The following is a 25,452-nucleotide window of genomic DNA, read 5'->3' as shown; positions in this document are numbered from 1 at the left end:
AAACATAAACTGCTATCTGAAAAATTATAGAAACATTAGGCAGCCAGGGACAACTGCTATTGGCCCTACCCTGCTGCCCACCACATAGCTCTTTCGCTTCCCTCTACCACAGTCTTTATTTCCTCTGCTTTTTTTTTTTTCACTTCTACCTAATTTTAGCAACCGCTATTTAAAAAGCTTGGTGTCTCATTTGCTTGCTTGCCCTTTACAAGCTAATGACGTCATGCCTCTTAACAAGATACCACATGGCACCTGCCTTTAATTTTTATAAAATCACTTTTGTCCCTTGATTAATGCAGTACTACTGAATGATAAACATGTTATCGGTGCTAGAGGCTTCCATTCCAGAAATCTTACTGGAGATTCTACTCTATAATTCAATATAAAATATAACATAGATAACATAAGAATACATTAAAATAGAAAAGATACTAAAGTTAGAGTAAAAATAAAAGGGTCAAGAAATGTGATTTAGAACACAAATAATAAATGGTCAATGTAGGAAAACAACAAGGGTATAGAATTAAAAATATATAAAGGTAATTTCATGCAGTTAGGCTATTATAAGCAGCTTATTTTGGTATAAAAAGGGAGTTCTTAGATTTAGAGGATTATGAGATAGGTACTTGTTCTAACAGATAGTTAAAAATATGAAGTTAGGAATGTCAATTGCAGTTAACTTTGAAATCTACAGTTCCAATTCCTGTAATAAGAGTGACTATTATTAATCAAAACCAATGGAAAATTTTTACTATGAAAATCGTATTTGGTTCACAACACTTCCTGTTGATCAATATACAGACGGCATTTTTCAAATCACGTTAAAGGAAGACTCTGAAGAAAATGAGTGATCATTTGATGGGCCAAATGAGGAAAAAACACAATTTCCTTAATACGGTACATTTTTAAAGACCAGGCTGATAAATAGAACCTTAAATTAAAATTTTTTTCATCATGTAGTTTCTGCCATCAAAAATATTACCAATTTAAGGGAATGCAGGCACTTCTTTTTCAATATTTTGCAAGCTCTAAGTCAGAATCGACTGGATGGCACTGGGTTTTATCAGCTGAACTTAACAGTATGAAGTATAAACCCAAAACCAAACCCAATGCCGTTGCGTCGATTCCGACTCATAGCGACCCTATAGGAAGAGCAGGACTGCCCCATAGAGTTTTCAAGGAGCATCTGGCGGATTCGAATTGCCAGCCTCTTGGTTAGCAGCCATAGCACTTAACCACTACGTCACCAGGGTTTCCAGTAGGCAGTATACTACGGGTAAAAGCAAGGCCCCTGAAGCCAGAATGGCAAGGTTTGAATCTCAGCTTCGGTAGCACCTAAGAGCCATGGGTTCCTCAGCTATAAAATAGGAAGTGCTAACAACCAACCTGGCACAAAAAGTACTATTATAAATGTTACCTATCATTTTTTGTTATTAATGTTCTTAAGAAATGTCTTGGGTTGTTCTCTCAGATTGTATAGCAATCTGATATTGGAACACCCAATAATTTTGATTTTCCTTCTCCACTCATGTTTTTCTTTTAAGCACCTATCACTAACACATTACATATTTCATTTCATTTCCTTACGAATTGTCTGTCTACCCCATGTGAAAATAAGGCAAAGATTTTTGTTGTAATCATGGTGTGTGCCCACAGCCTAGAAAAGTACCTGCCACACAGCAGATATAAATGCTGAATCCCAGCAAGCCTAAGAGGCATATATTTTTACATTTTATTTACATCTCTAAAATTGGGATATGATTCAAAATTGATGGCATCTTACAATTCTAACTGCCAACATTTTTTCTTCTTAGGGGTTATATAAAGCGTATTCTGATCAATATCTGAGGTCTGATCAAAGATGTATCAATGAATGAATTAACAAATGAAAGAATGATCAGGTAAGATGAACTAAAACCAAACACCAAACCCGTTGCCATCGAGTCACAGCGACCCTACAGGACAGAGTAGAACTGTTCCACAGAGTTTCCAAGGAGCACCTGGTGGATTTGAACTGCAGACCTTTTGGTTAGCAGCCACAGCACTTAATCACTACACCACCACAAATAAACAACTTCAGTTGTACCTAATCAAAATTCATGCACTTGAAAAATCATTTAATTTTCACTTTCCCAAGTACAAATGGGTTACTCTTACAAGAGTACTTGCTGTCTATGTCATTTCCTTGGGCATACAAATTGATAATTCCTGATCATACTTGTTTACTATGAAGAGTGACAAAATGTTCACTATGAAGATTCCTTTGTAAATAATATTGAGACGGCTGCTGCTGTTTTTATTTATACTTTCAACAACCATAAACACAAATATAATGCTTAAAATGGCTTGTTTCACATTTTGAAATGACAAATATACATAAATGAAGATAATTGTACAAATTTTAGCAAAAATTAAATTCAAAATGCTAGAAGATAAGCATGACTTCCTAAGAATAAAAGGGAAAATAAAATAAAAAAATACAAAAGACTATTACATAATAAAAAACTCAGGCATATTAAACTCAAAAGGCAAGAAAAACAACACAAAAAAACACTGAGACCTCAATGCGAAAGCAGACAAAGGAATGAAACAGAAATACAAAATGGAACTACTGGCCAGGAAGTCACAAACACACACACACACAATCCTTGACTCTTTATACTCCACAAACTAAAAATAATACTCAACCCCACTGGTGTTCAAAGAAATCAAACTCCTCACTTATGAAATTAGAAAACTGAGTAACTTAATGCTAATAAAGATTTGTTAAAAACAGCTTTCTCATACATTGCTTGTGGTGTGCAAATTGGTAAGATATTTCTAGAAATAATTTGAGACTATTTATCACCTTTAAACTTGAACATATACCAATCTGATCCAGTAATCTCATTTCAGGGAGGAAAAACTGCTTAGAAAATAATCTGAAATTTATATAATATTAAACGGCAAGTAAGAGCTGTCCATAAATCAGACGTTGGTAATCCTGGGACTTACTGCATTGGAGACTTTTTCACCATGAGCCTAACAGCTCAAGGAAAACCAATGAGGGGTCTTAAACAAAAGATAAAAATGAGTGCATCCTTTTATTTTAAAAACAATGCTCTGACTTTAAGGTGGAGAACGGGTATGGTAGGGGGGTAAAAAGGGGGTCCCAGCTACCTTAAAATGAAAACGGATGATCTAAATAAGTAAGATGTGCGTGTTTCCAGTGGTACCAACCTAAGGAAAAGATCTTGAAAATCTTGAAGAGTTAACAGGCCTTGCGTGCGCGCACGCGTGCACACACACACACACACACACACACACACAACACTCCAAGTGGTCTGCTCAAGTCCCTTTAGGACAGCTGTGAATACTGACACAGGCTTCCTCAGGGAAATCAAAGTAACTATCCATTATTAAAATAATTAGCAAGTCACACAAAATTACATGAAGGCTTTAAAGAATTTTTTAGTGTGATTTAAAATTCTTCAGCAATTTTGGAGATAACTCTTTGCTATTACTTTAAATCTTATAAGGAGCACGGCATCAAATGTTTCAGGAAAAATTTTCAGAAAAACACTTCTGCATAATTTCTCTAGAACTGGCTTCAGAATATACACTAAAATAATTTTAAGTTTTCACATCAATAATTTCTCACCCTTACTCAAGCCTTCCTTTTTCTCTAAGTGAATGTCTTCACCCTCATGTGTCCTCCTCCTGTCCCTGCAATTTGGAAATACCTTCCTGAAACTCCATTCATATCCTTAATTTTATATTCGACATGATCAATGTATATAAAAAGTCCATCCTTCTCAAACCATCTCAAAGACCATGTACAATGAAGTTATAATGAGTCATAATGAATTTTCCTTGCTTGATCCTCAAGAAAAAACTTACTACAAATCAAAGGCTTTGCTGAGCAAAGGGAAATTCAACAACATTGAAAGACTAGATAACTATTTTTAATCAAAGGAAACATTTGCTAGATCAAAAACTAACTGCCATTTAACCTATTGCATTTGGTTTAAGGCTTCCTGCACTAATTATTAAAGTTTGGATTAAGCTCCATAAGCTAAACACAACTTGGTCAGCTACTATTTTAAGCCACCCGGCAAAAATGAAGGGGAGTGAGCAGGGCTTATTTCCACGGAATCCCTGGGGCTACTGACAGCTCAGCTCCACCCCCTGTAGCAGGAGCTGAGAGACAATCATGATATCATAGACAGGTAATTTGCAGCATTATTCCTTGAGGTAAAATAACTTTAACCGCACCAATCTCATAACTAACTCATCTGTAATGTCACTAAAATTACAGCATAATCATACAAGAGCCTAAAAATTATAAGCATATTTATTTATGAGCCAAATATACAACACTCTTTGCACAAAGGACTAAAAATGAAAGTAATAAAGCTCACCTTCATTGGGAGATGTTTTCAACTTGGTGCAAATTCCATAGACGTCTCCATAGCTTTCCTGTATTTTCCGTAATGCATCTGTGGATCTGAGCTCCATGAGAGCTCGCAGTTCCGCGAGGGTAATTCCAAAGTCTCCATCATGATTAGCTTCCTTCAAAGAGTTTTTCACACCACCATATGAAACTGAGTTGTTTGCCATATCGCCCATTACAAGTATAACTTATTAGGAGGAAAATGTTTCCCAAAAGAATCTAATTTTCACTTGATATAGTTCCAAGATGAAAATCTTTTAAATATGAAAATCTTCCTTAAACCAAACACTCATTGTATCACTTTATAAAGCAGCATCAGCAGCAACATTTCCCAGAGAAGTATCTTGACCTTTGGCCCATGACTAGTTTCTTCATATCAATCATGAGATGCATATATCTGTAAGAAGAAAATATTTAAAAGTTAATAAAATCCATTGTACAGTATTATGTATATAAGCATACTTTCTAAATGTCATCAAGTAGCTAATCAAAGCATATCAATTAATTATAAAAATATCTGTTAACACTTTCCAACAGTAGTTTCATGCCTCTAAAATTTGTTGCATGATAAAAAATCAAAGTGCAACTCTGAAATGAAATTGCATATAAAGACATTATAGCTCAGGATTATTAAATGAAACTGTGCTCTGCATGACTGAATTTTATATTCTATTCAGTATTAGTATTAATACCATTAACTACTACTAGTAGTTACCAGTTAACCATTAATAGTTACCAATATCAGGACTTACTTCCAAGCACTATGCTAGTTGCTTTAAACTCATTCTCTCATTTAATCATCCCTTAAGGTGTTATTACTCCTCAGTCTACTGAGAAAAGTTAAGACTCAGTGAATTTGAGGATCTTGTGCACAGCTAACCCTAACCCTAATGCTGGTGGTGTAGTGGTTAAGTGCTACAGCTACTAACCAAAAAGGTAGGTAGTTTGAATCCACTAGCCACTTCTTAAAAAACCCTATGGGGCAGCTCTATTCTGTCCTACAGGGTTACCATGATTCGGAATTGACTCGGTGGCAATGGATTTGGTTTTGGTTTTGGGCACAGCTAATAAATGGCTAAAATGGCTGAGCTGGGTTCTAACCCTCTAAATCTTTCAAATCAGATAGCCTCTGAAAGGGCAAAAAAGTACAACGAACCCCTTAATAGGGCCTTCTTGCAACTCTCCTTGGCTGCACTATGACTCTACTATCTTTTGGCTTCCTAGAACTATCTTCCACCATGACTTTTGTCACTTGTCATTGCCTCAGGTCTTCCCTCGGCTATCTAAAGAAATATTCCACCCCTTAGTCACTTTTTACTGTTACTGTTCTCTTTGCAATCTTTATCTTAAATTATCTTCTTCATTAGTTTAGGTGTTATATTTTTGTCATCCTCTACTTAGAATATTAATTCTAAGGGCAGGGCAATGGTTTGTCCATCACTGTATTCTGAGACCCTCGAACTGTGACAGGCACATGGAAGGTGCTCTGGTAGATAAATGAATAAGGAATGGATGCATTACTTTCTCTTCAGAATACTTTCAAGTCCTTTTCTTACTCTAATCTGAGTTCTCTTTCAATATATGTTCTTTAAGGAACTCATCCACCATTCTCTTCAACTAGTTCAGTCTATTAAGTCCTAAGTTCTGCACTCTTAGTGATCCTTCAATCACCTCAAAGTTAACACGTATAACATTGCATTCATTTCACTCCCGACCAAACACCTGCTTTCCCCAATTTTAATCTGTCTGAGACTCACCATTATCCTAACCACCTGGGCTTGAACTTGTACGTCATCTTTGATTCCATCATCTCTCGTTTTAGTTAAATTACTGAGTTCAATCCTTTCTTTGAAAAGTCTCTTCCATATAACCATTTTTTTTAAGTTATAATCACTACTCCTAAATTCTACCTCACTCTAATATTACATCCGATCCCTTGTGCATTTCACTGTTACATTTATTTTTTATATAGGCATCATGCCACTCCTGATCATATGCCACCTCTTGAAATGGTTGAACACTGACTAATTCTTTTTGGTATAATGACTCTGTGTATTCCTTCCATCTTCCTTTGATGCTTCCTGGATCGTTTAATATTTTCCCCATAGAATCCTTCACTATTGCAACTCGAGGCTTGAATTTTTTCTTCAGTTCTTTCAGCTTGAGAAATGCCAAGTGTGTTCTTCCCTTGTGGTTTTCCATTTCCAGTTCTTTCCACATGTTATTATAATACTTTACTTTGTCTTCTCGAGCCACTGTTTGAAATCTTTTGTTCAGTTCTTTATCAATTCTTCCTTTTGCTTTAGCTGCTCGACGTTTAAGAGCTAGTTTCAGAGTCTCCTCTGACTTTCATCTTGGTCTTTTCTTTCTTTCCTGTCTTTTCAATGACCTCTTGCTTTCTTCACATATAATGTCCTTGATGTCATTCCACGACTCATCTGGTCTGCGGTCACTAGTGTTCAATGCGTCAAATCTATTCTTCAGATGGTCTCTAAATTCAGGTGGGATATACTCAAGGTCATATTTTGGCTCTCACGGACTTGCTCTGATTTTCTTCAGTTTCAGATTAAACTTGCATAGGAGCAATTGATGGTCTGTTCCACAGTCTGCCCCTGGCCTTGTTCTGACTGATGATATTGAGCTTTTCCATTGTCTCCTTCCACAGATATAGTCAACTTGATTTCTGTGTGCTCCATCTGGGTGAGGTCCATGTGTACAGTCGCTGTTTATGTTGGTGAAAGAAGGTATTTGCAATGAAGAAGTCGTTGGTCTTGCAAACTTCTATCACTTGATCCCTGGCATTGTTCCTATCACCAAGGCCATATTTTTCCAACTACTGATCCTTCTTCTTAGTCTCCAACTTTTGCATTCCAATCACCAGTAATTATCAATGTATCTTGATTGCATGTTTGATCAATTTCAGACTGCAGCAGCTGATAAAAATCTTCTCTTCATCTTTGGCTCTAGTGGTTGGTACGTAAACTTGAATAATAGTCGTATTAACTGGTCTTCCTTGTAGGCATATGGATATTATCCTATCACTGACAGCGTTGTGCTTCAGGATAGATCTTGGAAACCCCATTGAGCAGTTCTACTCTGTCCTCTAGGGTTGCTATGAGCTGGAATCAACTGGACGGTAATGGTTTTTGTGTGTGTGTGTATGGCCTTCTTATGAAAGCCAGACAGCTACAGGAATAACGCATTCTGGTCTCTATTTTTTGGAGTAGACTCCCAGGTAAAAAACTCACTACTGTTCAAAGAACCTGGGTTGGGGGAGTAGATAAATGTTTAGCTCTAGAGTTCAATATTAGAACCCTACTGTTACCACTCAAAAGCCATACAAGAAACCTAGTTTTTCCATTTCAACTTGCATCAGTAATAAAACTGATACTTTTATTTCTATGTGCTGAAATTTGTTTTTTCTCTCAACAGAATTCAAGTGGAAGAAAAAGGGGTTATTTAGTGGGTACCCATAATAAATTCCTCAACAATAAGGACAATACATACGTGGTGCCATAGATTGCTTTTGTGTAGGCTTTCTAGCCATGGTCTTGTAACTCCCACCCACATGATTGGACCGGACTGTGTGATAGGGTAATTGTTGCCCACCAAGGGGACTGATCATTTTGCCATCCTTCTGGGCTTGAAATGAGCCACCCCAGAGGCAGCAAAGAGAGAACCCTACCACCACCAAGGAAGAGCAGCTGGGAGCCAGGACGTCCTTTGGACCTGGGATCTGTGTGCTGAGAAGCTCCTAGAACCACGTGACCAAGACAGAGAATGAGCTGTACTCCTGAAGACAGTGAGAAGCAGTGGCAGGAGACCTGGCAGCAGAGACTTGGCGGCAGGAGATGGTGTGGTATCCTTCCTGCCCCATGGAGAAAGAAAGCTGAGTGCCTCTGGGCAGAGACTGAGGGCCAGGGAGAAGTGCGCCTGTGAGCACGGCTGGGAAGAGGCTGTCCTGATGAAAGAACTGCATTCTTGAGTGTTCCTGAGCCTAAATTGTAACCTGTCACTTCCCTAATAAACCCCACAATTGCTGAGTATGGTCTGTGAGTTCTGTTTGGCCCTTGCAATGAATTATCGAACCCAGAAGAGAAGTAGGAAGTGCCGTGGGATGGATAGTTGGTGTCAGAATTGGTAAGGATGGTGCAGAGAGAAGGTATGTCTGACCTCCGCCTCACAGGAATCAGCCTTGGACTGTTGATCTTGCTTCTCCTGCACCCTGGTGAAGTGAAAGGAGGTCAGACACTACCCCCGTGCCATATTTATAGTACCTAATAGGTCTTTTTTTTTTTTTTTAATACAGGATCTGAACCTAGATTTGTGATTCAAAAAGCCATGCCCCTTCATTTTTAGAATGAACGAAAGTTAGACAGTGGTAAATTCTGGCTAAATAAAGCAGACCACCCGCACCCGCCCCCCCCAAAAAATCATTCCCGTAGAGTCGATTCTGACACATAGCAACCCTACAGGACAGAGTAGAACTGTACCATAGGGTTTTCAAGGTTGTAACCTTTACGGGCTGTCACATCTTTCTCCTTAGAGCAGCTGGTGGTTCAAACTGCCAACCTTGCAGTTGATAGCTGAGCACTTAACCACTACACAACCAGGGTTTCCAAAGCTACTATATCTAAATCAAAATACAGTAAAATACTACCCATAAACAAATGCCACCCATCATTCTGTTAACTAATGATTACAAAGAAAAAAAATCACAGAACTTAAGGGTTAAAAGGGATGTTGGAAACCACATCCAATTGTTCATTTTATAGCCACTGACACCAAAAACTCATAATCACCTACTTCTCAAAGGGTAAAGATATTTGTAATAATAATAAAAAAAAAAGCATTAAACACAAAAATCATTAAAACAACAGCAAAAGTCCAAAACTTAAATTGTGGAACAAATCATAATAACGTAGAGATTTTAAGTGACTCGATGGCAACTGAAAAAAACTATAACGGAACATAAATGACATTGTACTTCAAAAGCACTAACACCCCAGCCATTAGATGCACCATTTGATTGACAAAGAGTCAAAAACAGTTTTTGACTACAGCCTTTCAAAAAAGAACACTTGAGATTTCTTTATTCTTCGCGTTTTATATATAAAAGTCAATTCAATTCTCTCTGTACGCAGACAAGTAGTTGTGGAAAGAGGGTTGCTACTGGCATGTCTGGTGATGATTCTTCATTGACAGTGAACACGACCACATAAGTTAAGGAAACCACAACCCTCCAATCCCACTAGATGCCAGCAGTGACCCTCAGTAAGTGTGACAATATAAAAGCCACCACATTAAATGCTGTGGGCGGGGGGCGGGGGGGAGTTGGACAATATAACTACTATATAATTTGTCTTAAATTTACGGTCCATTATACTAAAAAATTATTTAAAGGCAAAAACCGTGGCTTATTCATCTTTGATCTCCATGTTTTAGGAAGAGGTAACCACGCTCTATCAACCTTCTTAAACAGTCACTTTCTGTAGGGGGGAAAAAAACTTTTACCTAATTCACACCCTGAAAATTTGAACTATCCCAGCAATAACATTCAAAGAGTCCAATTTTTAATACAAAACAACAATCTTTTACTGTAAACTACTAAATATAAAAGTACTGAAATTATTTTTACTTCAGGTTTTTAAAAATTGGAATCATTCTAAATAACAATATGTGTAGAATCACAGGTTTGATTTACTAGTTTGTTTTTCCTGAAGCACACTAAAATACATGACAATTACAGTTCTTTTTTAAAAGCAACTTATCAGTAATCTCTCACTGTAATGAGAGAAAAGCAGATAGTCTAATATACATATAAAAGAGTAGCTATCTCAACATTATCAGTGGTGGGGACTTTCTTTAAGTTTTGGTATATTCAAATTACTTCATTAAAACACTCCAAAGAACCAAAGGATGACTCAATTTTAACATTACTAGGAACTCCCATTTTTCATTTTTGAGGTGGCTTAAAGAAAGCATACATACTTGCATAAATGCACACTAAGCCTATAAAGCTTGTTTAGGAAGTAATTTTTATCAGGTGAGTATAAATAAAAGTAAATTCATCAAACAGGATTTCAGTTTTATAGAACCGATAAAGCAAAAATAAGACTTGCGTTTTACAATGCCTCATTTATTCGTTTCCAGGGATTTATAATCAGCACTAACTACTGTGTCTGTGGTGGCTGAGACTGGTACCGCCCCTCAATATCTTACTTATCATCTACTAGACTCTTCCAGAGGCACAGACCAGACTGAGTTCTGTAAGTGAAGGGAAAGTTACCTGCTGCCAATTAAAAATTTACCACGACCCCTTCAGCAAATCCCTCAGGGGGATAACAAGGAGATGAGAATAGTGGAGTCACTATTTTGTTCTTACTTCTATTGCAGCTCTTATCACACAGCTGCAGTGATTTGTTTACTTGTCTGTATTTCCCAGTGAACTGTGAACTATAGGCAGGATTTGTGCTATTTATTTTTAACCCCCAGGACCTAGCACTGTAGGCGTAGCACCTAGTACATGTTCAATATTCACTGAATAAAAATCTTCCTGTTTGAACCTTCAACTGAAAATCAAATTGAAAAACAGTTTCTGAAATAACAATGACAATTCACACAGCAGAGCAAAACAGAACCTCCTAACACTGTTTAAAATAATATGATAGCTGTGTAAATGAGTTAAGAGAGAAGTCAGAGTATTCGAAGAGTTTTCAAACCACCTTGGTATGCAAGATATATGAAGTTTACTTTCATTTAAATCCTTTCAGAGAGCAGAAAGTAAAAGGCTTTTGAGATTGCCAAAAGAATTATACAAACTGACTGAGGCATGGCAATCACTTTCAACCAGGGTCCTAGATCTCTAAGGACATGCAAAGCTAGTAATAAAAAAAAAAAAAAGTAATAATACTGAGTTTTAATGTTTCATAAAGCCTGGAGGAAATGATACATTTACTTGGGAAATAATTTGTTAGGGTTACCCACGCTAAACAAGATTATACCAAATCAAATATGGTAATAAGGTTAGTTGTTATGTGTCAATAAAAAAAGGAAATAAAAATCTTACCTAGTGAATGCAATTTGGTAAGAAAACCTTCAAACTTACATCTAGCTATCATCCTCTAAATGAAATTTGTCATTTCTACTTTATTTTCCACTCACAGTTCAATCCAATGCAATCTAGCTTCTTCTCCTGTGCTGCACTGAACTACTTACTCTTCAAGATGACCACTGACCCCTCTTATTGCTAAATCAGACAGACAGGTTTAGTCCTTCTTATCTGACTTATTGGCAACCTTTAGTTACTGCTAACCACTCCCTCACTCTTGAAAGGTTCTGTTGCCTTAAATGCTAGACTCCCGCCCCCCCTCACACACACCCACACGCACACACCCCCACACGCACACCCCCCTCCACACACCAAGCAATCTCTGGCTGTTGTTCTTACTTTGCACTGCTGCTTCCTCTTCCTTGATTGACAAATCAGCAATCGTCAAGGGAGTCAGTTGGGGAGGGGGGTGTTGGGTGGCACTGTAATATTAAAAAGCATACCCAATATCTTGTTTTCAGATAATAGTAAAAATTTATTTGCATGTGCATTTACAAACCTTATTTTTTTTGTTTCTCTCATGTTTCAGAACTTCACAATTCAGTTAAAATAATGAAGCCACTCTACAGCAGTCTGGCTCTGTGAAAGTATGAAAAAACCACCCAGGTTCCTTATTCTAGTCTCACATCCAACTCCTGCTCTCTACAGCAACGCCAGCCCAAATCAAAACAGGTTCTATAAATTGGTGACTCACACCCCTCCCTGGGGCTGTAAAGCAATTGCTCTGGCTTTTGATAACTATCATTTCCAGCACAGATGATTTGTTTATGCCAACGAAGTACTTAATTAAGCAGAAAATGTGATAATAAAATTAATATGAATGATTCTAATCAGAGTTGTCCTGAGGTTCACTACAGAGATTTTTGCTTTACAGTCAGGTTAACTGGAACCATTTTATGCCAAACACTGATGATACTTGCATTTCGGGGGGGGGGGGGGAGGGGGAGGGGATTCGCCTAATATTGCAAGGTTGTATATAAAGAAGCAAAAAACATAATCCCTCTGAATTTGCCACAACTAGGATAAGTTTTAAAGTTCTGGCTCACACAGCGGATTATTAACATTATTTGTATACTAATTACACACACTGCAGATCAGTAGTTCTCAAACTTCATCAGGGTCAACTCACCCCGGGGGCGTGGTGGTTAAGAGCTATGGCTGCTAACCAAAAGGTCAGCAATTCGAATCCACCAGGTGCTCCCTGTAAATCCTACGGGGCAGTTTTACTCTGTCCTGTTTTTTTTTTTTTTTTAATAGGGTCGCTATGAGTCAGAATGGACTCGACGCCAACGGGTTTCACATAAATACTGCAAATAATTTCCTTCATTCAAAATAAAAATGTAGGACTCAGACTGCTACACTTTGCATATCTGCAAGATGGTTTTAAATATCTGAAAGTATTAATTTTAAAAAAATTTACCAGAAATTACACAGAGAACTGTAACAGAAAATGGCTCTCCCTCAAAGTAAACTACACTTGTTTCCGGCTATTCTATTTTATTTAGACCTTTTAGGAAGCTTGCATCTTTATGGAGGCCTGCTGGTACAGTGGTTAAGCATTCAGCTGCCCCACGGAAGGAAGACGTGGCAGTTTTCTTCCATAAAGACTGACAGCCTTGGAAACCTAATGGGGCAGTTTTACTCTGTCCTAGCCAGGTGCTCCTTGGAAGCTCTCCGGGGCAGTTCTACTCTGTCCTATAGGGTCGCTATGAGTTGGAATCGACTCTACGGCACTGGGTTTTGTTTTTATGGGGTCACTTCGAGTTGGAGGAAACCCCAGTGGTGTAGTGGTTAAGTGCTACGGCTGCTAACCAAAGGGTCGGCAGTTCCAATCCACCAGGCGCTCCTTGGAAACTCTATGGGGCAGTTCTACTCTGTCCTATAGGGTTGCTATGAGTCGGAACTGACTTTACGGCACTGGGTTTCTGGGTATGAGTTGGAATCAACTAGACAGTGGCAGTGGGTTTGCATCTTTATAGTAAGTTTCCTACTAAAATATAAGCCTTTGAATAACTCAAAAATAAGAAAATTTTATATAATGCTGTGCCGTTTACCATCAAATATAAGAACATATTATATCTCCAGTTAAATATCAGAACCAAATGTTCTATCATTTTCTAGTCTCACTGGTGTTGAGAATTTCAGCTATAGTCAAAGAAGAGATTTCTAAATTAAAACAGTGTTTTTTTCCTTCTGTTCAGGAGCTAGAAGGCAATATGAACACTTGAATGTCACACCAGCTGCTCTGTCAGCCTACTCAGTTCTTAAGAGCTTCTATCCTGTCAGTTCACAAGAACCTACACTTAAATGCTTAAGGAAACAGGATGCTCATTATGTCACTGAACAAGCTCACAAAAATAAAGTTGGCAATATTTAGAGAAGCATAACTCCTATCTGTAAATGTAACATGAGCTTTCTGTTTTCTTAATTAAGAACTCTAGATTTCAAGGATGATTTATTCCAATATTTGAACATTTGAATATAGAACTACAGGTAGAACACATGCTTTCATTTCTTTATCTTTTTCTTAATTTATAAAGTATGATTGGTAATTCACCATTTCCAATTGGGATTAGGCTCAGTAAATCAATACTCAATTTTGTAACATGTTCAAAGAATCTCATTAAAAAGTAAGGTAGGCTGTGTTTTTAGAGGATGCTGGGCAACAATTTATGTTTAACTCACCAAAGCACAAAGAATATGGACGTTAGGGATGTGCTGAATTGTAACCACTCCATCACATCATATTGATTGATCCTTCAAACTCTCTGGCTTCACACAGTTCCTGACCTTCATTCCAAGACTCTGATTTGTACTCTGTGACTGCCATTCAAGGGTACAGCCACACATCATCACTTGGAATTTTCTGTTTTCAAGATTTCCTGTCTGGGCATAACTTATCTCCCTTTATTTATTCTTTACTTACACTGAACTTGTGTACACATTCTGACCTCCAGGCTCAAAGGCTGTCAAGAGCCTTTCTGATCACACTTGCCTCCCCAAAAGAGCTAACTTCCCCGTAGTCAATGACTCCAACTTTGCTCTCGCAGCTCTTCCCGTGCTCTTTTTATCTTCCCTACTACACCTACCTGCTTAATTAGCTAACCCTGAATAGATACATCACCTGGCTGAGCAATACTGGTAAAATTCAAAAAACTGAGTTGTTAGTTCCATTAGAAATTTATTTTTCTCAGTCATATACAATCCACTGATGCATTTCTATCTCCTAGCATGTTCCTCTTTCTATACAAGTCTTTCCTAAATTACTCCAGCTCTCACTCTCTATCGACTGGTATTCGTAAGGTTTTCACTGGCTAATACTTTTCAGAAGTAGACTGCTGGGTCCTTCTTCCTAGTCTGTCTTAGTTTGGAAAGCTCAGAAGGATGTTTACCTGTGTTTTATTGACTATGCAAAGGCATTCGACTGTGTGGATCATAACAAACTATGGATAACACTGTGAAGAATGTGAATTCCAGAACACTTAATTGTGCTCATGAGGAACCTTTACATAGATCAAGAGGCGATTGTTCAGACAGAACAAGGGGATACTGATTGGTTTAAAGTCAGGAAAGGTGTGCGTCAGAGTTGTATTCTTTCACCATACCTATCCAATCTGTATGCTGAGCAATAATACGAGAAGCTGGACTATATGAAGAAGAACAGGGCATCAGGATTGGAGGAAGATTCATTAACAACCTGCATTATGGAGATGACACAACCTTGCTTGCTGAAAGTCAAGAGGACTTGAAGCACTTACTAATGAAGATCAAAGATCACAGCCTTCAGTATGGATTGCACCTCAACATCAAGAAAACAAAAATCCTCACAACTGGACCAATGAGCAACATCATGAAAAACGGAGAAAAGATTGAAGTTGTCAAGGATTTCATTTTACTTGGATCCACAATCAACAGCCATGAAGCAGCAGTCAGGAAATCAAAAGATGCACTGCATTGGGTCAATCTGCTGCAAAGGACCTCTTTAAAGTACTGAAGAGCAAAGATGTCACCTTGAAGACTAAGGTGCACCTGACCCAAGCCATGGTATTTTCAATCGCATCATATGCATGTGAAAGCTGGACAATGAATAAGGAAGACTGAAGAAGAATTGACGCCTTTGAATTGTGGTGTTGGCGAAGAATATTGAATTTACCATGGACTGCCAAAAGAACGAACAAATCTGTCTTAGAAGAAGTACAGCCAGAATGCTCCTTAGAGGCAAAGATGGCGTAACTGCGTCCTAAATACTTTGGACATGTTGTCAGGAGGGATCAGTCTCTGGAGAAGGATATCACGCTTGGCAGAGTACAGGGTCAGAGGAAAAGAGAAGACCCTCAACGAGGTGGATAGACACAGTAGCTGCAACAATGAGCTCGAGCATAACAACAATTATAAGGATGGCTCAGGACCAGGCTGTGTTTTGTTCTGTTGTGCACAGGGTCGCTATGAGTCGGCACCTAACAACAACACTCTCTATCCAGGCTACTCAAGTCTTTCAGCTCCAAGAGCTTATTTCCTTGAGTGCCACTGTAAGCCACTACCCAGCTTCAATCTCCCGTTTTCTATTGGTTTCTTCACTTAGCCTAACACCAGGTATAATTTACCACATAAAAACAAAAAAGCCCAACCCCCAAAAATAAGCCTCTTCTGGATTTTATTAACACTTCAAATTATGGTCCTCCCCCCTTTTTTTTCTTCCGTCATACCTCTTAAAAGGTCTATACCTCAATGCTTCTTCCTATTCACCCTCTCCCCTTGACCACTAACAAACTGGATCCATCCATACTATTGAGGCCATTCACAAGGGTGATGATGACCTCATCCTCCTCCATATTTGTATCATTTTTCCAGGATTCTCTCCCCGCATCCAATATATCACTTATTTAGTTCTCATGGGTGTCTATCCAGTTCTCCTCTGCACACATTCATTGGCTTTTAAAATTTTTACCACACCTTAAACCAGAGAATATCGCTCAGGGATCTTGCCACAGGCATCTCTTGCCTACAACTTTCTCTCCTCTCAACTCCTACTATGTCAGTGACCTACATCTAGAGCCTTGATCAGGCCTATGTTTTCCACTGTTAACAGATCTCTCCATTTGAATATTTTGCCTGATTTCAAATGCAATCTCCAATCTGAACTTATCTTGTCCTTCCCAAACCTGATTTTCTTCAAAGTTCCTAACAATCTCTAACTTATCTGAGTAAGCCCCAAGTCCAAGGCTGTATCTTCTAGGAAGAAAAACAAGTACCAAGCAAGTAAAATTATATGCTGTAGAAAGCATCACAAAAGGTATGAGAAACACACAAAGGAGAAAGTAGTAAAAGGGATACATGACTTGAAGAAAGGCTCAACTGTCTGGGATACACCCAAATCTGGTTGGAGTGGGACAGAGGTGGAAAGTGGCTGAAAGCACGTAAGTGTGACTGATAGTTTGATATAGGTAAGCACAGGGGAACAATGTGGCACCACAAGGAAAAAGCTGATACTCTGATGAAAACTCATTATCTATTTGTACTTGTGTAGATTTTCTTAAAAGTTCATCAACTCTCCTCAAGTAGAATTTGGGCTTCCCTAGGGCAGTAACCACAACTTGTATTTCTTTTATAGCCCTTACAGTAGCTAACCAATTGCTTAACTGTTCGCTAGAATAAAAATGGGCAAGTGTGAAGTTTAAATTGTGAAAGATTAATGCTACTGAAGTTCTCAAGCTCCCCAAAAGAAAACCTGGATAACTCAACAGGCATATGCATACACAGACACCCCCAAAACTCACCGAGAGGGAGAAATCACGTAGTTTTCAGAAGTTCTGACTTCCTAACCCTTTCTGAGAATTTTTTAATATAGGTGGCTGAACTCATTTTATAAGATGATTTAGGAGGTTACAATTGGAGTCATTATGCCCTGTCCTTAAGCATAAAGAATGTGGCCCTGCTGCAGCTGGACTCACAAGGACACATCAACTGGGCTCTGAGGTATAAGACAATAGCTAGGACAAACCTGGAAAACATCTTTTAGGGAATCTTTCATATAAACTAATTATATAGAGCAAAAAAGACCTACATACTTTCCACTCTTATCTTTTTCTATTAGCATTTAGTGAATAGTAAGATTTTTGGACCAATGAAGATCTTCCTGACTGTCCTTACTGAAACCTGTACCAATGATTATTAAGAAAGACAATTCGAAATGTAGAATCACAGTGATTTGGCAGTGTTTAGCCAATGTGTGAAAAGGTGAAGCTTTCAATGATTTTACCCATCTGTAACATTAATATATACTGATCATTCTGTAACTCGGATTTGGGCAGACATGGCTCTAGTAGCATGCGTGTCCATTTTCCTACTTTTGCCTACTCTTTAATATTCCCTGGACTTGGGCAGACATAGCTCCAGCAGCATGCTTGCCCGTTTCCCACTTTTGCCTCTTTGAACACAGGCCTAATTAAACTTTTCTTTTTGCCTTACTGTAACCTTATGGTGATTTTTCCCTAGAACAAAGACTGAAGAGAGAGTTATGCCATCTTTTGAGAAGATCGGAATGTCTAATTCCCTTCCTAGAAACTGGAGAAAGTAAAATGAATTAACCAGGGAGGCAATGAAAAGGAGGGATTAGTTCCATGACAGTCATGGAAACTGGGCAGCATCTAGCCTGTAAGCATCTCCCCTCAACAGAAGAGGCGAGGCTATTGACAGCGGCATGTGGCCAATCAGCATCCCTCTTCTCATCCATTTCTACCAGTACAGCTCTCCGACCCTTCACCTCCTTTTTTTTTTTTTTTATTTTTGCCAAGTTTCAAATAACTGTCTCCTATTGTCATTTTGCGAGTCCCTGGGCGGTACAAAAGGTTTGGTTAGCTCTCAACTGCTTACTAAAACATTGGAAATTCGAGTTCACCTAGGGACACTTCGGAAGAAAGGCCTGGTAATCTATTTCCGAAAAATAAGCCACTGCATACCCTACTGAACATGGTTCTACTTGGCATGCATGGGGTCTCCATGCAGCCACCGCAAACCCTATGGAGTACAGTTCTACTTGACACACATGGGGTCCTCATGAGTTGGAACTGACTCCTTGGCAACTGGTTTAGTTTTGTTATTGTCATTCTGAAGAAATTTTCCCTACAGAAAGCTGGCTTATTCCTTTTGCTTTCTACTAACTTCTTCTGGGTTTAATCTGTTTCTTTTTTTTTTTTTCTTCAAGTCTTTGTAACACAGACATTTACTACAATTACTATACACAACTCTAAGCTCTGAGACAGGGTGGTCTTGCTCATCTCTCTATCTCCTAATGACCACTATAGCAACAGCACCTTGCCTATCCATGGGAACTACTCAATGCAGGGGAGCTGAACTGAATTAGAAAACATTTGACAACGTCATTGAAGACAAACAGTAGTCCTTTAGTAAATCCCATCTCAGGTGCTAGCAAAAAAGACTGTCAGTCTCAGAGATGCAGAGATTCTTTCAACACTCAAGAAACTGCCTGGCCTGCCAGTGAATCATCACTAGGATAATGGCAGGTCCATTAATTCTTAGATTATACTCAGCACTTTCCCTTACTAGCTGAGTGACCTTGGCCAATTTGCCCAGTGCTTCAGTGTCTTCATCTGTAAAATGAGGATAACACTATCTCTTGAAACTTTTTAGGAAATTAAGTGAATTAGTAAGTGAAATATCTTAGAACTATTCCAATGTCTTAGAACTCGTGCCTAGCATTTAATAATACTCAATAAACTACAACTATTATAACTGTTATTATTAGCAGTAACATTTTTAATTCACTTCCAATAAACTGTCATATTCAGTATACATTGTATGTTTTAGTTAGCCTAGTGATACAGGAGACACACAACACTTATCTGTTAAGTAAATACAATTTAATTCAGTATTTTAATGTCATGTCCTTATACATAATGACACATAATAGCATTTAAGATTTAGAAAGCTAGAAGGCTATATGACACATCTAGAAATTTTTAAAAGCTCAACTCCAAACTAGATCGGTTTACTTTAAAAAGAAAAGTGACACCCCAGGGGTAGAAAAAGATTTTCTTTCCACAATTAAAATAAGATGATTAGCTGTTTAAGATTCTTAAAGGCTTAAAAATTATGATTAGGAAAATTAAATACCAACCTGGAAAACTATTTGTGACACAATGTTCAGAGGGGTAAAGGGAAGACACAGAAATATATCTACCCAATGATTACAACCATGCAGAAGTCATATACTGTACATGGGCGAGAACTACAAATCTATCAGAGAATTAGTTCTACAGAGTGTTTTCTTTCCTAAGTTTGCTAGGCATTCTGACTTTGATCCATCAGCATTACACTGACATTCAATTCCAGTGCAACCGAAGAGTTTGCCACCTCTGGTACTGACACACAATATCCTTACCAAACTGTGAACATAGTAAAGTTGATGCTTATGATCTAGGATATCATACACGGAATGTATACTGAGCAGCAAACACTGGCTTAATAATCAGAATTTTTACTTAATAAACACATAGTTTAAATTACCAATCCAGGAAGTACAAATAATCGTTATATGTTCAATGCTGGCCTAAGCAAATGGCTTAAATGTAAAGAGAAAAGGAAAAATGATATACTACATGGAAGACAAGCATACGTACAATAAACGGAACCTTCTCAGAACCTGATCACAGGTAAAGAAGAGAAGTATAAAGGCAGAGACTCCTGCATTTAAAACAAAGGCTTCAGATCTCATCAACGTGGTCAGCCTCTTTACCAGGAAATGCTGGGACCATCTGAGAGGAATTAGATTTTAAAATCAGTATTACATTAAACCATACGATACTGCTATTTTTGCATGTCAAAAACCAGTAGAACACCAGCAATTTCACAGAGTTTAACCAAATATAAACAAATGGATCAGAGCATCCAAAGCCACCTAAATAGGACAGAATGGAATCCAGGACCCAAGACCTGATATTAGCTAGATTAAATGAATCAATTTAATTTAATGGAAAAAAAGCATTTAGCAGTCAGAAATGGGCTGGTCAGCCATGAAAGCACAGGCAATGGACAGTCATCAGAACAGGAAAAGAAAATCTGGCTATTATTCAAAAAGCGTTTAGGAGAGAGTGTGTTCTAAGCCCACACTGCCTCTGGGGTTCCAGAAGTGCTTTTGTCCTAATTGTGGAGAATTATAACACTGATTTTACCCATTGTCATCGAGTCAATTCTGGCTCATGGAGACCTTACAAGACAGAGCAGAATCACCCCAAAAGGTTTCCAAGGAGCGGCTAGTGGATTCGAACTGCCGACCTTTTGGTTAGCAGACAAACGCTTTACCACCATGCCACCAGGGCTCTATAACATCGAGAGCAGTTGCCAATTAAAAGTAAGACACCTGTGTCAGGTATTGTGTTGAGCAACTTGCAGTACATGGATCGTTCTACCTAATTATTCCAAAACCCTTTAAGCAAGGTACTATTATTACCCTCAATTGCCAGATGAGGTTACTAGTCTTTGAGAGGTTAAGAAAAGCCTGATTCCATTACACATTCCAAACATACCACTTGTTCTTCCTACATACTCACTAAGCAACCTTCTAATTATAATGTGGTTTTCCACATGGCAAATCTATGGGGAAGAGAATGTGCTAGCCAAGACTTGCGAGTCTGTTTCCCAAGGCAGCTGTATTTTTTTTACTGTAAATTAATAAATTGACAACTGATTTTTACATCAATCTCATGAGCTTTGTTAATGAGTATGGCCCCAAAAATTGATCACTGAAGTGTGGATGAATTGGGTTTTAGAGACTACAGATTTCAGACTCTTTACCACGGTAAATCCACTAAGGCCATGCAATCACTAACATATGAGGCCTCTTGGGGGGCAGTCACCCTTCCCCCAAGGGATGATATTTCTCACCATCACCATTAGCAATCTCTTCCCTTCTGCACCTCTAAACAATTACAAAGGGACACAATTCTAATCCTAACTTTGCTGTGCTAACATTTAATCTTGAGCAAATCACTCTAACTCCCTGAGATTTAACTTTCTAAACGTATGAAATAAAGAGATCGGCTCAATGATCTTATAATCCTTCCATATCTAACACCTATGGCTACCTATCCAGTGAAGCACTCCTCTTCTGGTTTCTAGTTTTCTATCCACCTCTCTGAGCATTCCTTTTCTGTATCTCACTGGATTCCGCATCCACTTTCTAACTCTTCTTCATGTAACCAATGTTCTGCCTGGGGTCCTCTGCTCTAACCTCACCAGTAACCACAGTCATGATTCTAGATTCATATTTATAAATATTACCTGTACCCCTCGTTATATGACCACTGCGGGTCATATAGAGTCTAGCATGACATCTGTATACACCTTAGGTCCTGAAAAACTGAAAGACACACACAGCTCAATAGTCTTTTGGGTTCAGGATAATTGGCATTAGTATTTTCCTTTACAAAATTTGCCTTCTTGCTTCCATTCAGCTGACCTATAAAACTATACTTTCAAGCCTCATTTCTCACTCTTTTCCAAAATCTCCGGTAATTTCTAATCCTAACCTCAAACTCAATCTCAAACTCAGAAACTACATTCCTGTTCCCAATCTCCAAATTCCTCTAGACAAGCCTTTTGCAAACTGGAGTCTTACGGAAGACTAATTCACTGTACATTAATAGTTACGCTGTAAAAAGGTGTTTTGTGTTCGGTACAAACAAGTTTCTTCAGTCAGTGACTTTTCATAGCCTTGAGCATTTGTGGATCTACAAGAGGGATATATAATATGAAACGTTTCCTGTATTTATTTTTAACTACTCTTTTTTTTCCATGGAACACCTATTAATATCTCCTGGAACTAAAGTTTCACAGAATACTGTAGGTAACACTGCTCTAGTCTTTCCTATTTCAGTCAAAGTATCCACCACAGATGCCCAAAAGCACCTCTTGATTTCTTTCTCCAATATCTGATCAGTAGCTAAGGTCCTCTCCCGGCACAATCTTACCACATTCATCCCTTCTTTCTATTCCCCCTAAAATCACTTAATTTCAGACCCTGTCACACATGACTTATATGTCTTGTCTATAAAATAAATACTAGATATGCTGCTATCAATTCTTCAAGGTTGTCATGAGGATTAAAGAAGAATGAATGTGACATTTTGCATAATGTCTCTTTGCCTAAGCATCCAACATTTCTCCCTGAGAGACAGCTGTAATCTTTATTATTCTAAGTTTTAATTCAAAGCTTAAGGATTTCCATATCCTTGATAAAGGTATATAGCCAGCACTGATGTTACATGCATTAGCCATGACTGGAGACTTTTTAAATGAAGTAAATAAATACAGAGACTATGAATACACCATGAGTAAGAACAGTGGTACAGTAGGCATCATAGCTTCACACTGAGTCACTATCTACTCCAAAATATAAAAAAAAATAGATCTCACTTATTCAGGTATTTAGAATTGGGGCTTTTCTTACTCTTCATGTCTGTATTATGTACCTCCCTAGGTCTCCAATAAGTTTCTGAAGAAGTGAAGATTATGCATATTTTTTAAAATCCCTTATCATGAAAAGAACAGATATTCAAAGATTGTCTTATTCAAGGAGTATCTGAGCACTATTCAGTGCTAGTGTTATACTGGGAACACAAGAGGGGAGCAAGACAGACTCATCTCTATCCCCATGGTGCTTATATTCTTTTAGAGGAGACACACACACAAAAATAATAAATATACAGATGTTTAATTACATTTGTGTAAGTATACATCAATCAAATAGGCAACCAAATTATAGCATGGTACAAGACCAGGTGGCATTCTATTCTATCATGCATGTGGTCACCATGAGTCATGGGGCCAACTTGATGGCAGCTAACAACAACAACGAAGAACAATCAACACATTAGTTGATTCTTTTTTAACCTTTGGTTAGTCCTAGTTCAATAAGAAGAGGCTTAAGGAGTAGGTATTGCGCTCATACCAAAACCAAACCCACTGCCATCAAGTCAATTTCAACTCACAGAGTAGAACTGCTCCATAGGGTTTCTAAGACTGTAAATCTTTATGTGAGCGAACTGCCACATATTTCTCCCATGGAGCAGCTGGTGGGTTTGAACCACTGACCTTTTGGTTAGCAACCAAGTGCTTTAACCACTGCACCATCAGGGCTCCTACAGGGCTCAAAAGAGTATGCTTCATTACAACTTTTTGGACTGGCCACAAGATACAATTTTTGAACATAGGGTATTTGGGGGAAGACAGCCATGGGTAAGTGGGGAACCTGTGACCACAAAGCAGTATTAGAAGCAAATTCTTTGAAACTGGGCCTATGATAGGAAACACACTTCAGAGTATTACCTGTTTGGCTTGTTGTCTAACGTAAATGAAATACCACCCAGTTTTGAATGATTCCTATATAGAGTATTATGATGTCAGTTACGGTGCAATGGGTTTCTGTCTATATGGCCTTTCTGGCCTTGGGCTTGTTCTGCCAAAAAAAATGGTTGGCTGCAGCCTACCCTGTGACTGATCAATTTTACACACCTCGCAGAGATTGGTCAGTCTACTATGAAATAGGATGCATAACACCACTCAATAGGATTAAGTGACCTTGTGGGCACTGTCAATTACTACACAAATTAAATGACTGTGGCCTACGAAGGGGACTGGTCAGTTGATGGTATGGTGGGAGAGTTATAACTTGAAATGACAAGTAGTAGGCTTAATAAGCACCAATTGCACAGAGGTTTAGTGGGACCTAACTACCATCAGGAGTCTGGAGCAGACCAAGTCCTTTGGACCCGGGGTCCCTGGGCTGAGAACCTCCTCAACCCAGAAGAGAGGGCTGTAACACTGAAGACGGCCAGAGACTGTGCAAGATGGCACAGGATGGCACAGTAATACAAGCGGCAGCAGTAGGAGCGGCAGGCACCAGGAGACCAGCACAAGGTGGCTACAGTGGACTTGCCGACCCAGAGTGAGAGACAGCTGAGCACCTTCAGGCAGGAGGCTTGCCGACAGAGTGGAGTACCTCTGGGCACTTGACTGAGCTAAAGAGCTATAACACCTGCTCGAGGAGGGCATGGGCAAGAGAAGGCCTGGAAGTGGGGCACAGCCAAGAGAAGGGCCACCTGCCTGCAGGCATCTCTGAGAAGAAGCTGAGAGCTCCCTAGGTGGGAAGCTGTCCTGATGGAAGAACTGTATGCTTTCTCCTCAGTTGTATCCTGTTACTTTCAAGTTGATCCTGATCCCAAGTTGTAGCCTGTTACTTCCCTAATAAACCTCTTAACTGTGAGTATGGTCTGTGAGTTCTGTGCGGCCACTACAAAGAACTATCAAACTCAGCAAAGAGGTAGAGAGTGCCATGAGGGGTGGACGGGGTAGTATCAGAAATAGTAATGCTGGGAGAATGAAGATATGTGGGACCTTCGGCACACAGGAATCAGTTTTGCACTGATGGTGATTCTCATCCCTCCTCCTGAATGCAGACAGGCCCTGATGCTACCAGACTGCATCAATTTTATATAAAGTGACTGATTATGATGCAGCAGATGCCAGTAAAATAGCTAATATTTACTATGATCCCATGAAATTGGTATGATTACTTTTCCACCAAGGCAAAGCAGGTTAAATCACTTGACCAAAGTCATACAAGTATTAAGGGGCAGAGCTGGGATTCACATGTAGGCAGTGTGGTTTGCTCGTCACCACACTGCCCTAACTACCTTTGCATGTATGTATATGGAGGCATGGCACATGACCTCTCCCAGATCATCATCTGTTTGGAAAAACAGCACATACAATTAAGAAGATAGGAAATAAAAAACAGCCTACCAAGGAAATATGAAATATTGTCCCACAGAACTGGAAGCATGGCCTAATGAAAGTGAATTTACTTGAATCAGATATTTAAGCACTTAAA

At 38.7% G+C, this 25,452-nt stretch overlaps 1 protein-coding gene across 9 annotated transcripts in view; it reads right to left on the bottom strand.

Moving 5' to 3' along the window:
• ATP2B1 (ATPase plasma membrane Ca2+ transporting 1) overlaps positions 1-25,452 on the bottom strand; it is a 128,287-nt gene that overhangs the window by 67,289 nt on the left and 35,546 nt on the right. For all 9 annotated transcript variants that reach the window (XM_064283749.1, XM_064283751.1, XM_023559466.2 and 6 more), the window contains one exon: positions 4,401-4,829. In XM_064283749.1, the coding sequence (XP_064139819.1) occupies positions 4,401-4,608 (208 nt within the window). In that variant the 5' untranslated portion in view covers positions 4,609-4,829. The remainder of the gene's footprint in view (positions 1-4,400; positions 4,830-25,452) is intronic.

Source organism: Loxodonta africana, chromosome 4 (genome assembly GCF_030014295.1).
Source record: "Loxodonta africana isolate mLoxAfr1 chromosome 4, mLoxAfr1.hap2, whole genome shotgun sequence".
Classification (NCBI taxonomy): domain Eukaryota; kingdom Metazoa; phylum Chordata; class Mammalia; order Proboscidea; family Elephantidae; genus Loxodonta; species Loxodonta africana.
The sequence above is the reverse complement of the archived record's forward strand: the minus strand, read 5'-3'. Positions and strand labels throughout refer to the sequence as shown.